Source organism: Trachemys scripta, chromosome 2 (genome assembly GCF_013100865.1).
Source record: "Trachemys scripta elegans isolate TJP31775 chromosome 2, CAS_Tse_1.0, whole genome shotgun sequence".
In the NCBI taxonomy this organism is placed as follows: Eukaryota; Metazoa; Chordata; order Testudines; family Emydidae; genus Trachemys; species Trachemys scripta.
This window is the reverse complement of record NC_048299.1, coordinates 33,925,685-33,942,996: the sequence shown is the minus strand read 5'-3', so window position 1 is coordinate 33,942,996 and position 17,312 is coordinate 33,925,685. Positions and strand designations below refer to the sequence as shown.

At 42.1% G+C, this 17,312-nt stretch overlaps 1 protein-coding gene across 20 annotated transcripts in view; it reads left to right on the top strand.

Moving 5' to 3' along the window:
- KIAA1217 (KIAA1217 ortholog) overlaps positions 1-17,312 on the top strand; it is a 518,496-nt gene that overhangs the window by 481,988 nt on the left and 19,196 nt on the right. For all 20 annotated transcript variants that reach the window (XR_004644414.1, XR_004644413.1, XM_034760248.1 and 17 more), the window contains 5 exons: positions 311-486; positions 6,253-6,383; positions 6,635-6,782; positions 10,135-10,624; positions 12,711-12,891. Coding sequence is in view for 18 of the 20 variants with exons in the window: in XM_034760248.1 (XP_034616139.1) it covers positions 311-486; positions 6,253-6,383; positions 6,635-6,782; positions 10,135-10,624; positions 12,711-12,891 (1,126 nt within the window). In the remaining 2 variants the exon portion in view is untranslated. The remainder of the gene's footprint in view (positions 1-310; positions 487-6,252; positions 6,384-6,634; positions 6,783-10,134; positions 10,625-12,710; positions 12,892-17,312) is intronic.

Genomic DNA, 17,312 nt, shown 5'->3' with positions numbered 1-17,312 from the left:
GGTTTCAGTCCCTACAGAAGTACGTGGTGAAATTGGTGCCAGACATAGTACATTATAATGAAGTCTACACATTCTGTTTGTCAGCTTGCTGCTGTAAGTCAGACACACGCTTTAGAAGTTAATGGAATTTGTGCTCTTTTCCCCCTTCTCCTTGACATAACATTTATGGATAAAGTTAAGGGGGGAGGGAGTATGTTCATTCAGCTGTAGGGCTGTTTATCCAAACCTATTTCTGAGAGTGGCAATGTGTTCAGTTGCCAGGGATGTTAGTCAGGCAGGAAAATTGAAGTTGATTTCTTTTGTGCAACAGCTGCAGAACCAGGAGATGCTGAGGGCAATGATGAAGAAAGCTGAGCTGGAAATCAATGGCAAAGTGATTGAAACAGTGAAGAGGCTGGAGGATCCTGTGCAGCGACAGCGCATCCTGGTGGAGCAAGAAAGGCAGAAATACCTCCACGAAGAGGAAAAGATTGTGAAGAAGTTATGGTGGGTGGGAAGACCTCTCATAGTGCTTTGAGCTTGTTTGTTGTTCATGCTTGGCTTTTTCCTTTATAGAATATTGACTTCACTGTGGGACTGCTCATGTGGGTAAGTGCTACTTAGCATGCATGCCTTTTTCTCCTTTCCATGCACTCTCATAGGCTGAGAGAGAGCAGGGAGAGGCTGAGTCTGGTTGTAGAATTATATCTAAGTACAGCTGGGCAGAGAACAGATTTTGTGGTTTGCTGGCACTACTGAAAAAGCAAGGGGGGAGGGGAAGGGGAAGGTTCATTTTGGGACAAATCAAAACCCTTTTTTTTTTTTAAATTTAAAAAAAAATCAAGTCAGAAAAAATTGTTTTGGGTTGAATGAAATATTTCATGTAGATTTCAACCATTTTAAAATATTTGGTTGGTTTTTAAATAAAGTTTCAAGGAAATTTTGAAACAATAATTCATTTTGAACCAAAAATCAGAATATTTCATTTTTAAAATGTCAGAGCAAACAATTTCAATTTTTTTAGCCTTTTTTAAACTGAAACAATTTGGCAAAATCAACACAAATTCACAAAAAGCATTGGTGTCACCAAATCTGCATTTTCCACCAAAAAAAAAATTCAACCAGCTCTATTTCTAAGAGACCATACATTGTGCAAATCAATGGCCTCTAATTGGGTGATCTAAATAATTCTAACACTGAGATTTTGTAAGATACTATTTAATTAATTAGTTTTTATTGCTGATCCAAATGTATATCTGGCCATATCTGAAAAATTGCTCCTTTATGTACAGAGAAACTTTAAAATCAGCTTCTCACTGCAAACATTAATCATGGTACTCTACCATACCAGCAGTTCTGATATTTATAAACAAAGGGGGAAAGCAATCTTCTGTGTTAATATATGTATTGTCAAATGACTCAGATTTACTACAAAAGTATCACACCTGTGATGATAAAGGATAATATTAATCTAGAAATTTGTGTTTTCTCTGCAAGATTGTGAATTTACAGTATTATATACTGGTGGATATTGCTATAAACTATCTCACAATCCTAATTGAACTACAGACAGTGCTGTCCCCCACCATTGTCCTGTTCATCAGTTTATTCACACACTGTGTATTAGCTAAGACTGTGTACACTCTGGGGCTGGAGTTCTCTTATGTCTACACTGCAATTGACACCCATGGCTGGCCCACGCCAACTTAATCAGGCTCCCCGGGGCTCAGGCTAAGGGACTGTTTAATTGCGGTGTAGACATTCAGGCTCGGGACCCTCCCACCTCACAGGGTCCTAGAGCCTGGGTTCCAGACTGAGCCTGAATATCTACACTGCAGTTAAGTAGCCCCTTAGACCGAGCCCTGTGAGCCCAAGTCAGCTGGCACAGGCTGGCCACAGTTTTTAAATTGCAGAGTAGAGATACCCTTTGTGTTCTTTGTTCATAATAGTGCCTAGATGAACTTAGTGGTGCTATCAGGACATACACCATAAAATTTCAGAGAAAGGTTAACATTCTATATAGAAGCTTTCCATCTGACACCACTTCAGACCTATAAAGTAAATGCACAGTAACAGGACATGAAAATTATAATTTCTCAGACTTTTAATCATTGCCCTTTTGACCTCTTCCAAATCATAGTCCTACAGACTTTCCTCATCAGAATCAAGGAGTTTCAGGAATTCAGCTACATTTGTAAAAATGCACTAATTGCCCTGGAATATAAGCTTTAGTATTGCCTGAAGGAACAGAGGGAAAAACTCTTCCAGCTTTTCTGATTCTTGGTTTAACTCTCCTCTCTGCTACTTCAAGGAATATTTCCAGTTGGAAAAACGAAAATCATGGCAATTTCATATTACAAGTGAAGGAGATTTCTACAAACCAATTTAAATCAAATTCACTACTAGTATGTTTCTGTTGACATCTGTAAACCTGTGCCAATTTATGTCAGAAGAGGATTGGGACTTCAGTTTAATCTCAGAGAATAGAGATATCCAATGAAGTCCAGAGAGCTCTCTTAGACAGTCTGCCTTGAAGGGACTCCATGTAAACCCGATCATTTTGCATTCCTGATGATTGTATTTTAAGGCAGAAGTTTTTAGTAAATTATATTGGATCTAAGACAAAGATTTTTTTTTTTTAATTTAAGCCAAAGATACAATACCTTTTTTCGATGTCAGTTACCAAATACCAGCCTCAAAGCTTGCTAGATACCAAAGGCAAATTGGGATAATATGATATGTCAGTTACACTTTAAGTGAAGGATATGTTTATAAATATGTTATGAAAAGCTAATATATGATTAATAGAGGTGATACGCATATTACAGACATGAGTCGTATGTTTTATAGATGGTTCGAAGCACATGAATAGAAGGTGTTGTAGTTGGTTATAAACCATAGTTATAAGCAACCTATTTATAAACTATTTATAAATTGTGATAGCCAGAAAGCACAGATGTATCCAGTAAAAATGCATTAGTTACCAATGCTTTACGTGGTAAAACTACAATGCATGGTATGCCGTACATATTGTACAAAGTTCTCTCTCAGAGCTAGAACACAACCTATAGGTGAAAGCTGACAGCACTTCTAATAACAGGAAAATAGAATAATTGTGCCCCTTCTGGAAAATTTCAACCAGACATAAAAATAAAGTACTCAGATTATTTTTTTTAAGTAAGATTTCAGAATCAGAATTTAATACTAGTATTTATGATTGTACAATAATTTTGAAGAACACTTGCAATTCTGCATCCTGCATCTTTAATTGGAGTAGGTATCATCAGCATTGCTGAATAGCCTCTTGGATTCTCTGCCTTCAGTAGGCAGGTTTTCTAGGAAAAAAATCATATTTGCATAATCAGGACATCTGGTTTCCATCAGCCTGCAAGGTGGCAATCCTTAGCATTGTGAGTGCTGACAAAATGTCCTCTTCTCTGCGTTCTCATTAACTGTAGATGGAGAATCAGTATTTTCTCCCAGCGTTCCACACACTTGTCAGATTTGGTGATAGGTACTGGAACTAGGGGTGCTGCTGCATCCCCCTGGCTTGAAGTGGTTTCCGTCATACACAGGGTTTGTATGGCTTATTTAGTTCAATGGATCTCAGCACCCCCACTATAAAAATTGTTCCGGCGTCCCTGAATTTGGTATGAATATATTATTTCAAACCAGATATAACAATATATTTAAAATATATTCTAAATTTCCCTGTTACGTTCAAATGTTTATTATAGTGTGTAATTGCAGTTAGAAAAAACTTTTATATGTTACTATCTGGTGTAACCCACATTTTCATACTGAAATCTGGAAAGAACTCTCTCTTTGTGAACAAAAGTGAGACAGACACCATCCCCTGCTATTTAGATGTCTCCCTTATCCCTGTCTATGTGACAGTGTCCCTTACATGCCAAAAGATGATTGTCCTGCTCCATGCCTCCTGCTGTCTCCCCATTCAAGCCAGGAGCCAATTCAAAGTTCTGGTCCTAATTTTGAGGTCTCCAGCAGCATAGGGCCCAGATTTCCGAGAAGCTGCTTTTCTATTCCTGACTCTCAGAGACAGCTGGGTGTATCAGGGCCATTGAAGCCATTGTTCTCCAAGATGAAGTTCACAGGTACTCGTGACAGAGCTATCGATGCTCCTTGGTTGTGGCGCAACCTCCTACCAGAGGGTATGGGCTCACAGCAACGTTTTCTGGGCTTGATGATGGAAAGCTGATGGTTTTTTGCAAAATCCTTCCTGTGTTGGCTCTGTTCTTCGGATGTTATCCTGCTGTTTGTGTCTTCTTTATTGTGAAGGCAAATGTAGGACAAGTAGATATGTGTTATAGCTGTTTTAAATTCGACTGCCTCGTTCCCTGTAAAAGCAGAAGGATATCGTTCAGTTGGTGCCACCTAGTGGCCCCTTTTGCGATTTCTCCTCCCGGTGTTAATAAGCGAGATGTTTTCTCTCATCTGTGTTTGTATTGGGAGACCTTCCAGACTGGTGGTCCTAAAGTGGGAGCACTCACCTTAGCTGTGCCTTATTCACATCTGCTCCATTCTGGCGTGCAGGCAGATAGCAGTAACACAAATCCTTCTCCCCAGATCTTTGTAAACAGGGTTTTTGTACGTTTCAGACCCTGCCTGCTCACAAGGAACAAGTAAATCCTTCTTAGGGATAATGAGCTCTAGTCAGCTCTCCGCATCTCAAATGTGACTAAAGCACAGCATTGCCCCAGTGTAGAATCCAAAGAGCGTGCAACTGGTGGAAGAGACAAGGGGGGGGGGGGGGGAGGTAATATCTTGTATTGGTTGACTTCTGATGGTGAAAGAGACAAGCTTTCAAGCTACACAGAGCTCTCTTCTTCAGGTCGCTACAACAGCACTGCAAACAACTGGTGGGAGGCATTCATCGGTGTCAGCTATATAACCCAGGTTGGGTGCTGACTGGATGGAAGTTAAGAAGAGCACTGTGAAATTCACACACTGTATTCGCTCCCCATAGCCTGCCCCAAGGATTAGTCCTTCGTGTAGAGATATTGTGGAGCAAAGACATGCATTTATAAGGGCAGAGTGCAGGGGACAGGTGTTGGAGTCCCCAAAAGCTGCTATTTGTTCTTTGGCTTTCCATAATTAATTAGTTGGGCTGCTTATGCCTTTTTCAATCCGTTGACAATTTCCTTACCCTTTTCTTGACAACTGAACAGTGTAATTCGGCTCTCTTATATCTATCTAGGTTTTTATATCATGCCCATCACTGTGATATCTGAGTGCCTGGCTGTCACATATAATCACCGATTGTTGTTGTTATTACCTAGCTCTTAAATAGCACTTGTTATCCATAGATCTCAAAGTGATTTACAAAAGAGGCAAGTATCATTAGCCCCATTTTACAAATGGAGAAACTGAGGCATGGATAGATGAATGCTGAATTCAACACATCTGTGTCCACTCCTGTTTCTGAATTGTCCAAGAGCAGCTTATGATTTTCTCAGATATAATTTGGTATTTGCTATTATGTGACAAATCGTTTGTACAAATAACCTTGGTCTGTGGATTGTTAACGAGCTGTTTGTTGCATGTATTTGATAGTCAAGCTCTGGTGTCAGTTTTAATTGGACATGTAAGTCACATGCTGTTGTTCCTGTTGCTGAATGGATGCATGTAACTCTTAGACTCAGGATTCAGATGTGATTACTTACATGTATCAATTCAATGTATTCCGGATATTCTCTAGTATTAACATAACATTTGCTGTTTCTGAGAATATTCCTGCTAGTAAACTCATTAGCTAAAATATTCACTGAAAGCGGTCACAAAAAGCGGGGGGGGAATGGAGGCAGGTTTTTATTAGAACAAATATTCATGACTTGGGGGTGGGGATTGTGTGTTTGTTCTGAGGTAGTCACACAGTGCTACAGCTTATGTTTGTCATTTGTGCCCCCTGGTGTTAGGGCAGCTTATTCATATGGTGGCCTGTTCCTTGCAAAATCTCTCATAACATGTGCTGCCTCTGTGTATTTTATTATCCTCAGCATATTCTAAAACCCCAGTGTGTTGAGAGGAAGTTGCCCTGCTGGGAAGCTGGAGTTCTAGCTCTCTCACACACCCTCCTTTTAGGCACTCATTGTTATTTTCAGTATCAAACTAGTAAGGGGTCAGTAGCAGTTTTTATGGTGCTGTGATATTTCTGGTCCAGATTTGTCCATTCGATTCCAACTACTTTCACAAAACAAAACTCTAATATGGAAGTTCAGTTCAAGTTCTATTTCTGCTTGTTTTTTTAAACAGTGAGCTAGAAGCTTTTGTTGAAGAGCTGAAGGAGGATTCTACTGCCACCAACAAGACAGTGTCGTTGAAAGATGTTGAAGATGGGGCTTTTCTTCTGCGGCAAGTAGGAGAAGCTGTTGCCACCCTCAAAGGTGTAGTTTCCCTTTTATTTTTGGTTTGATTGTTCTAACACTTGGGAGTGATGTAGGTTTGCGTCTTGATCTGAGAATTGATCTTTGCCGCCTTAAAAAAAATCAATTAAAGGTCTTGGGGGTCTGAGTGTGTGATCTCTGTGTGCAGGCGAGTACATAACTGTTGAATACACACGCATGTATCCAACTTTTTTTTTTTTTAAATAGCGTTTGTCACTTTCTCTTGAACTTGGTGGTTCTTGTTTTCGTAGGCGAGTTTCCAACATTGCAGAATAAAATGAGGGCGATCCTCCGCATTGAAGTGGAAGCCGTGAGGTTTCTGAAGGAAGAGCCCCATAAACTAGACAGCTTGCTGAAGCGAGTCCGCAGCATGACAGATATCCTTACCACGCTGAGGAGGTGAGTTGTTTTTCAGAACTCTGAACAGTTCCAGCAAGGAGCACTGCAAAGCCTTTTCCATTCAGAGTCAAAAGGTTTTCAGAGCCATGGCTTGTTTATAGGGTTGTATGTATAGCCCCTCCCCTGAGGCATAGCTTTTCTCTCCCTAGTGCTTGCTATCACCAATACCTGGAGCAACTTTTCCCCACTCTTTGCATGGGTTGGGTCCTGGGTTCTTTTCTGACGCCTGGTGACTCCTCACTGTGCCAATACACAGGGTGCTGTCCCTGGAGAAGGAAGAGCAAGCAGTGTAAAAGCCCTGTACATAGGGGATAATAAGATAAATGAAAACAAACCCCAGCAAAGAAATAGCAGACCAAAATAACAGCATAACAAAGAGGGGGCCTTACTGGTAACAGGATAATAGGGGAAGGAAAGGGTTATGCTTAACTAATACATTTATGAAAAAGCCAGTTCTCCATTTCCTAACACTCATCAGCCTCTGGCACCCTCTTAGGCACCTCCTTGAGGCAGATGGTAGGCTGATGTTGAATGTCCTGAGATGGAGTGTTGCTGTGCTGTGGCATTTGTCAGCTTAGACTGAAGTCCCCTGGGTGGGCAGGGTCCTCTCCTGACTCCAGTTGGACTTGCTGTACCCTGGTCTGGAATCCTCCTGGGGTCTTGGCTGGCTCTCGGTAGCCAGTGCCAGGTTGTATCTCTCTCACTCTGCTGGATGCTGGTCACGTCAGTGCTGTAACTGCCTGCTCCATGCACTTGAAGTCTTATAGCAGTCCAAAATCTCCCTTAGCGAGGAGTGAGGGTTTAGCAGAAACTCCCTGAGCTGTGCTGTCTCTCTTAGCTTCCAAACTAAAACTGAGACTAACCTCTGTCCATTGGTGTAGAGTCAGGCTACCCTCTCACTGGGGGCCGTATAGCTCTGGCTTGTTGTTGATCCAGTGACCTTCTTGTCCAAACCACACCAACAAGACTTTCTAATTCCTTCTGTCCCCACCTTGACTCCAAGCACGCTGGGAAATGAGGTCAGAGGATCTTGCTAGCCGTTATTGTTATAGTCCTTCTGTAAGGGTCCCTAGAGGTTCAGTCTGGAGTACCAAGAGCTGAGGGTTACATATGGGTTCCTCTTAGAACTTCCTAACCGCATACTGAAAATCATGACTTCAATTGTTCGATGTAGAGTCTCTGTCTAAAGCAGCTACAATAGTCTAGTAGACCCTAACTAGGAATGGGTTGAATCCAAACCCCCTGACCAAGTCATCTCTGACTGTTGGGGACATTTGGCTCAGGAGACATACAATGTGTGTTTGTGCCCATCTCTAACCCAATCAGTTGTAGACATTTTACAACAATTGGTGTTAGATCAGGCACACTTTGAGTGCACAGCACGAATCTCCCAAAATATAACACTAAGAAATAGCTAACACAAAGCATCGCTAACATGATGTTAGCATCACTAAAAGTTTTGTTTTTTACTAGCGAACTGGAAACAAATAGCAAATATTTTTGGGTATGCTCATGGTTTCATGGAATTCTTTACTCTGGGCTTTGGAAATGAGAGATGTGACAGAAACATATAAGCCATACTTGAGATTTTTCAGCCACTAAGTACAACCATTATCCATGTTTGTCAGAAAACATGAGCAGCAAACAAATGCTAATTTTGTGAGGTAATGAGAATTGAATTTTCTTGCCAATGGCAACCCTGAAATAGTCAGCACCAAGGGATCAAAGTATATTATTTTAGTAACTTTCAGCTAAACACCTACGCTATAGCAAAATCTAAGGTGTGTGTGTGTGTGTGTGTGTGTGTGTGTGTGTGTGTGTGTGTGAGAGAGAGAGAGAGAGAGAGAGAGAGAAACAAAGAGAGATTAATTTAAGGCTTAAGATTGGTATCTTTATTCTAGAAAATATCTTAGAAGAGATATTCCTGTATTGGCAGAGGGATGGACTAGCTCATCTAACCTGTCTTTTCTATTCTAATTTCTCTGATTCTATTAATTATTAATTTATTCTACCATGCTTACATCAGAAAATACCGATTGTGATGGGTTCGGTCACAGAGACCCTGTTGGGACTGTCACCTGATGTGCTGAAACTATCTCTGAGCCCATTTTCTTTGTCATCTTGGGACTCCAGAACCCTGTCTTGTTAAGCCAGACACGCTAGTCTGCTGCAACACAGACCCAGGGGCTGAACCACGCCCCCAAAGCTGCAGCCTTTAACCAAAAACTGCTCAGCAAGACACCTATCTCCAGCACCCAGACACCCAGTTACCAATGGGATCCAAGCCCCAGATAAATCCGTTTTACTCTGTATAAAGCTTATACAGGGTAAACTCATAAATTGTCTGCCCTCTACAACACTGATAGCTGTTTGCTCCCCCAGGTATTAATCACTTACTCAGGGTTAATTAATAAACAAAAGTGATTTTATTAAGTATAAAAAGTAGGATTTAAGTGGTTTCAAGTAATAACAGACAGAACAAAGTAAGTTACCAAGCGAAATAAAACAAAATTCGCAAGTCTAAGCCTAATACATTTAAGAAACTAAATACAGGTAAATCTTACCCTCAGAGATGTTCCAATAAGCTTCTTTCACAGACTAGACTCCTTCTTAGTCTAGGCCCAATCCTGTCCCCTGGTATAGTTCTTGTTAGTTCCAGCTCCTTTTATAGCCTTGGCACAAGGCAGGAATCTTTTGTCTCTCTGGGTCCCCACTCCCTCCTTCTAAATGGAAAAGCACCAGGTTTAAGATGGATTCCCGTACCAGGTGACATGGTCACATGTCCTGTGAGACCCCAAGCCTCCATTCTTCCCAGCCTGACTTACACGAACACAGGAAGGCTTACAAGTAAACAGAGCCATTTACAACCAATTGTCCTGGTTAATGGGAGCCATCTAGATTCCAAGCCATTATTAATGGCCCAAACTTTGCATAGTTACAATAGGACTTTAGAGTAATACTTCATATTTCTAGCTTTAGATACAAGAGTGATACATACAAATAGGATGAACACACACAATAGATTATAAGCTTTGTAATGATACCTTACAAGAGACCCTTTGCATGAAGCATATTCCAGTTACATCATATTCACACTCACTAGTATATTTCCATTAAAATATATGCAGTGCAACATCACACCTATAATTTTTTAATTTCTAGTTTCCTCACACTTGAAAATTACCAAATTGATTTCTGTTTCCAACTGGGTGGGGAAAAAGAGAGTTTTTGCCAAAAGTATATTTTGTATCCAGATTACATCCAATAAAGTTAATATATAGCAAATGACTGGACTAATTATATGCAAATTTAATAAATAATGAATGATGATGTGTGTGATTTGTTTTGATAGACATGTTACAGAAGGTCTGCTGAAGGGCGTGGATCCTTCTCAAGCCATGCAATACAGTGCCATGGAAAAGGCAACAGCAACCGAAGTTCTGAAAAATCAAGAAGAGCTGCTACGTGTCCATGGATACCCACAGCAAAACATAGCTGGAGTTACAGCAGAGGTGCAAGGGTCTTCAGTCAAGTCAGAAGTTCTGCCCTTAATGACAGTTCATCATGTACAGAGCTCTCCTGTAGTCATACATCAATATCAGCACTCTTCAGCACTGGTCAACCATACCCAGAATTCACCTTTGGTCACCAGCCATTCTGTAGGTTTGTCAGCAACAAGCCATCAAACCTCCACCATGCCAGTCACTGTACTGGAGTCCACAGCAGCAACCCAGCAATCACAGACGTCTCAGTCACCACAGGTCAATGGTTCCGTTATGCAAAGCCTTTTTATTGAAGAAATTCACAGTGCAAGTACCAGGAACCGAGCTGTATCAATTGAGGTACAGTGTATTCTCTTTAACCAGTGATATTCTCTTTGGGCCCATGCTTGACTTTACTCGGTGCTGCCAGCATGCATTTGAAACCTTAGGTAGGATTTTCAAAATACCAGTGGAGATAGGTGTCTGATTTCCAAAGAAAAGTCCATGGGAGTTGGGCCCATAACTTCCATAGGCACTTCTGAAAATCTTACCCCTTATTTTGAACCAAGACAAAATGTAATGTCATGTTTAAAAAAAAAAAAAGAGCCAGGTGATTACTTTCTTTTAAATCCCAAACTAAAAATCATGTTAACCAGGAGTGAAACCTATAAATCCCCTTCTATTACTATTGGGCAGGTGTTAAGTGATTAAAGTAGGATTTTTTCAGGAGTAGGGTAAGTGGAGGATTTAACATCAGCCTGGAAATGCCTACGTAAGATTGTATATATATTAAAAAGTATGGAAATGCTCATTAAGGTCACCCAAACAACTGGAATTTTGTGAAGTTAGGGAACTGTGTAGTACACGGCTCTGGCCCTTCACATTTTTTTGATACACAACTATGATTTCCCCCACCATCCCATGCTCCAGGTGTATAATCTACCTAATTTGAGTCCAGTCCTTACCATGTTGAAAGTATTTGTCTGTTAAGTCTCATGGTAACATGGCAGGCAGTACATTGTAGCCACACTTCTAAATTTGAGATCCTGTATACTTTTGGGGTTGGGGGATGTCTTGACCAATCTTCCAGAATGTGGTCTTTTGATGAAGATATTTAAAGGCCTCTCTTTTTCCTTTCACTGCATTTGGTCTTAAAGATGGCTGGAGTATTTTGCTGTAGCTCCATAACAACACTTTCCATTAAAGGTGTGCCTGATCAGGCCATCTACTCGAGTAAGGAATCCCAGTTAGGTCACCTCTCAATTTTGAGTTACTGATGGGAAGATGATACACAGTGTGTCTAGGACTTCCTTATGGCTTATGGTGGCTCGGTGTTGGGAAGACACAGGAGCAGAATTAAGGATGTTTGGGTGACCTTAGCGCTGTGTATTTCCATATTTTCTAATGATTGATTATTTTTCTGTGTCGCTCTAACATGGAATTTCCAGTTGGGGCTGTTGAGGAAAAAAACACCATGCTGTTAAGGGCCTTCTCTTTAAGCAGTGGCTAAATATTTAGGATCCTATCTGCAGGTCAACATCTGCTGTGTATTGCTATAAGAAGTCACAAGAGATACTTACATATGCTACAGTGCAGGTAGGTAACTTTTTGAGCAATGAGTAAAGTATGTGTAGCCTCCATCACAAGGCAAGTGAAACAAAAATAGAGAACTAAGTAAATTAATCTGAAGCCAGAGCATTTTTCATCAGTTTAAAAAAAAAAACAATTATTGCTCCTGTATGGAGTTTTGTCAACGCTTTTTGTTTGTGGTTGTTCCTAGCAACATGTTATCCCAAATGCTTACACCAAGGTGGGCACAATGGTAACTGTGATGTGTGTTTTTAAAACAATATGTAACAGGCATAGTCTGTTTTTAAACATTAAACACTATTTTGCATGGCTATAGCATTTTTTTGTCTGTGTATCTCAAAGTGCATTACAAATATTATTAATAAGCCCACCAAATACCCTTGTGAAATGGTGGGTATTATTATCCCCATTTTACAGATGAGGAAACTGAGGGACGGAGACTTGCCAACAAATAAATAATAGCTTTCCTTCAATTTTTGAATAAATATTTTGTACCTGCAGTAGTTCAGAAAGAAACCTGTCGGAGGTAATGCAGTCTGTAAGTCTTCTCAGGATGATTTGACTTGCAAGGAGTGTTCTATAGGAAACGATGGTGCTAGCGGAGTTCTGGAGGCCAGAGCAGTAGACGCTTATAGTATGTTAAAGTGTGCTGAACAGTAGGCAGTGAATGTTTGATGTGAAATATTGCTCACTAGGAACCGAACAGAAATCAGAAACTTCTATTGCCTCACTACAGACCGATGCTGAGAAAATCTAACCAGTTTTGATTCATAATGTTTATATTTGGAGGTGTAGAAGTAACAGAGTAGAGACTGATGAAATCAGAACTCTAACTGAATGCTGTACTTCTCTTTAGAAAGCAGAAAAGAAATGGGAAGAGAAAAGACAGAACCTTGATCACTATAATGGAAAGGAGTTTGAAAAGCTCTTGGAAGAGGCACAGGCCAATATCATGAAGTCAATCCCTAACTTAGAGATGCCTCCGCAGTCCACAGCCTTGCCAAAATTGGAGGCAGTGGATAAATTAGAAGTTTCAGGTAAGGTTTGCAGTTGTGAACTGAGAGTTTGTGTCTTTGAGAAAATTAAATGAGAAGTTTTTTTTTATTAAAATGATAATTTAAGTTTATATATTTACTTAGCACCTTTATCAATAGCCTAGCCTTCCCGTGAGACAGTATGGGGGTATGTCCTGGGAAGCAGGGATGCTGTAGAGGATGCAGCAGTCGAGCTGGTTCACCAGATAAACCTGAGCTCCTGGGGTGATGCTGTAGCTAAGAGGGCGAATGCAAGCAGAAGGGATATGGCGTGACCTTTTAAGAACCTGTTCTGCTTGGTCCCGCTGCCCTGTGACAGGGCATGTGCCCCCCCCACACACCTCCTCGCTCTGGGGGAGTTGGAAGCGTTTCCGGAGGGGGACGCACTCAGCTGGGAAGGGGTGGTGGCTCCGGGATGCGCCTTGTGCAAGAGCTCAGGTGAGGGGCCTGGACAGGCTCTGCTGTGTCAGCCCAGGGCAATGCAGGCTGCAGAGCTGTAGCCCAATCAGGCCAACGTACAGATGCCCCGCTCCACCCCAGTCCACCCACATGCCTGGCAGTTGGTTTCCAAGGACACAGTGGGAGTGGGAGCAGAGGGAGCTGCATCCAGGGCCCCTTCCTGGGTGCACCTGGGGTGGTGGTGGGTGGTCTGAAACCCCCAGCCGCAGGGAAGTGCAGTCTGACACCACCCCCACCCTCCACCCACAGACCCCTGGCTAGGCTACTCAGGCAGCTGCTGCAGAGCGAATCACCTTCCTCTGGGACCCTGCCAGTGGTGGGGACAGGGACTAGTGTGTGATGCACACACAAATGCACCCCACCCACCCGTACACAATTCCCCTGCATGCTTCTCAGCCTTCCTGTAGACACCCCTTCATACTCCTCACCACAAATCCATACCCTGCCCCCTCACCCCAACCTTCACCACACACACTTACATACCCTTCACCACACCCCCACATGGACTCGCACACACACAACCCCCGCCCTGTGTGCAGTCTTCAACACACACACACATACAACCCCCCTATGTGTGCATGCACACACACAGTCCTCCCTGCACACCTCTGTCAACAAGGGCCGTCTCTAACTTTTTTGCTGCCCCACGCAGCAAAAAAAAGTGCCACCCCGCCGAGCGCCGCACCGCCGGAAACCCCCCCCCCGCCCCGCCCCCCGGCCCGCCCCCCCCCCGGCCCCCCCCCCCCCCCCCTCCCTCCCCCGGCAGAATGCCGTGCTGCGCCACACTGCCTCCCGCCACCCCAAGATTGGCTGCCCCTTACCAGGTGCTGCCCCAAGCATGTGCTTGGTTGCCTGGTGCCTGGAGCCGTCCCTGCTCTCAACATTCACAACCCCGCACTTCCCCCCACAAAACACACACAATCCAATACAAAAATGTAGTGCTCGGTGGAGTTTGTATCTGGCTCAGTACAAAAAAAAGAATTTAGAGGGAACACTGAATGTACCATTTGAATGTATAAACAGGGTAAGATCACGTACAAGCAGATAAGTTGTATTACCTTTGTATATGGCATTAATGAGACCAAACTGGAATACTGCGTCCAGTTCTGGTGTCCACACATCAAGAAAGGTGTTTAAAATTGGAAAGGGTTTGGAAAAGAGCTACAAGAATGATTTCAGGTCTGGAAAACATGCCTTTACAGTGAGAGACTTCAAATCTCAGTCTTTATGGTTTATGAAGGAAAAGAGTAAGAGGTGACTAATGTTTCTTTAATCTAGCAGACAGATTTAACAAGATCCAGTGGTTGGAAGATGAAGCTAACAAGTTCAGATTAAAATTAGGCACAACATTTTAACAGTGACGGGAATTAATAATTAGAATAATTTATTTAGGAATTTGTTGGATTCACTATCACTTGAAGTCTTTACATCAAGATAGGATGGCTTTCTAAAAGACATGCACAGCCAGTAATTATGGGCTTGATGCAGGAATTACTAGGAGAAATCCTGTGAAAATTTAGTCAGACTTCCTGTGTTATGCAAGAAGACAGACTAAATGTTCATAATGATAAAAAAATCATTAAAAATGTAGGGTTGGAAGGGACTTTGATAAGTCATCAAGTCCACCCCCCTGCACTCTGGCAGGACCAAGTAAACCTAGACCATCCCTGACAGGTGTTTGTCCCACCTGTTTTTAAAAACGTGCAATGATGGGGATTATACAACCTCCCTTGGAAGCCTATTCCAGAGCTTAACTATCCTGATAGTAAGAAAGATTTTCCTAATATCTCATATAAATCTCTCTTGCTGGAGATATGAGCCCATTACTTCTTGTCCTACTTCCAGTGGACATGGAGAATAATTGATCACCATCCTCTTTATAACAGCCCTTAACATATTTTGAAGACTGTTACCAGGTTCCCCCTCATTTGTCCTTTCTCAAGACTAAACAGGCCCATGCTTTCCTCTGGACTCTCTCCAATTTGTTCACACCTTTGCTAACATGTGGTGCTCCGAACTGGACACTACTCCAGCTGAGGCCGCACCAGTGCTGAGTAGAGTAGGACAATTACCTCTGATGTCTTATATACAATACCCCTGTTAATACACCCCAGAATGATATTAGCCTTTTTCATCTCTGCATCACACCTCTCACTTATATTCCATGTGTGATCTACTATAACCCCCAGATCCTTTTCAGCAGTACTACCATCTAGCCATTTATTCCCCATTTTGTAGTTGCACGTTTGATTTTTTCCTTTTAAGGGAAGTGCTTTTCAGTTGTCTTTATTGAATTACATCTTATTTAATTCAGACCAATTCTCCAATTTGTCAAGGTTGTTTTGAATTCTAATCAAAACCTTCAAAGTGCTCGCAGCACCAACCAGTTTGGTGTCATCAGCAAATTTCTACTCCATTATGCAAGTCATTAATGAAAATACGGAATAGTACTGGACCCAATCATTAAAGAGCTCCTGATGGAGCTATACTGGCTTCTTACTGTTCTTCCTATCTTTCCTTTGCATTAGGATAGTTTTGTGACTTTTAATCTCCTTGAGAAATGGCCAGCTCTTATGAACTCCTTATCCCCTTAGATTTTCTTCCCATGGAATCTTACCTACCAGTTCTTTGCATTTGTTAAAGTCTGCTTTTTTTTTTTTTTTTTTTTTAAGTCCGTTGTCCTTATTTTGCTACTGTCACTGCTTCCTTTGTTTAGAATCATGAACTCTATTATTTCTTGATCACTTTCACCCTCATTACTTTTCACTATCAGATTTGCCACCAATTCCTCCCTGTTGGTCAGAATCAAGTCTAAATGGCTGTCCCTCTGGTTACTTGCTTCACTTTCTGAAACAAAAAGTTGTCCAAGATTTTGTGTTTTGCCGTTTTACATTTCCAACAGATGTCTAGGTGGTTAAAGTTCACCCCCCTTACTACCAGGTCTTGTGTTTTGGATATCTCTGTTTATTCTAGAAATGCCTCATCCACCTACTCTTCCTGATTTGTTGGTCTGTAGTATACCCCTACCACGAAATCACCCCTATGTTTTACTCCTTTTATCTTTACCGATAGACTCTCAGCTGGTTTCCTCCTACCTCCTTCTCGACCTCAGAACTAATGTATATATTCTTGATGTATAATGCAACACCTCTCTTTTTTATCCTGCCTATCCTTCCTGAACAAGCTGTACCCCTCTATACAGGCTACAGACTGGGGACCGACTGGCTAAGCAGCAGTTAAAATGACCTGGGGATTACAGTGGATGAGAAGCTGGATATGAGTCAGCAGTGTGCCCTCGTTGCCAAGAAGGCCAACGGCATATTGGGCTGTGTTAGTAGGAGCATTGCCAGCAGATCGAGGGAAGTGATTATTCCCCTCTATTCAGCACTGGTGAGGCCACACCTGTAGTATTGCATCCAGTTTTGGTCTCCCCACTACAGAAGGGATGTGGACAAATTGGAGAGAGTCCAGTGGAAGGCAATGAAAATGATTAGGGGGCTGGGGCACATGACTTATGGGGAGAGGCTGAGGGAACTGGGGTTATTTAGTCTGCAGAAGAGAAGAGTGGGGGGGATTTGATAGCAGCCTTCAACTACCTGAAGGGGGGTTCCAAAGAGGATGGAGCTAGGCTGCTCTCAGCGGTGGCAGATGACAGAACAAGAAGCAATGGTCTCAAATTGCAGTGAGGGAGATCTAGATTGGATATTAAGAAACACTCTTTCACCAGGAGGGTGGTGAAGCACTGGAATGGGTTACCTAGGGAGGTGGTGGAATCTCCATCCTTAGAGGTTTTTAAGGCCCGGCTTAACAAGTCTTGGCTGGAAAGGTTTAGTTGGTGTTGGTCCTGCTTTGTGCAGGGGATTGGACTAGGTGACTTCCTGAGGTCTCCTTCATCCCTAATATTCTATGATTCTATACCAATATTTCAGACATGAAGTTTATGTCACCAAGTCTCTGTGGTGACA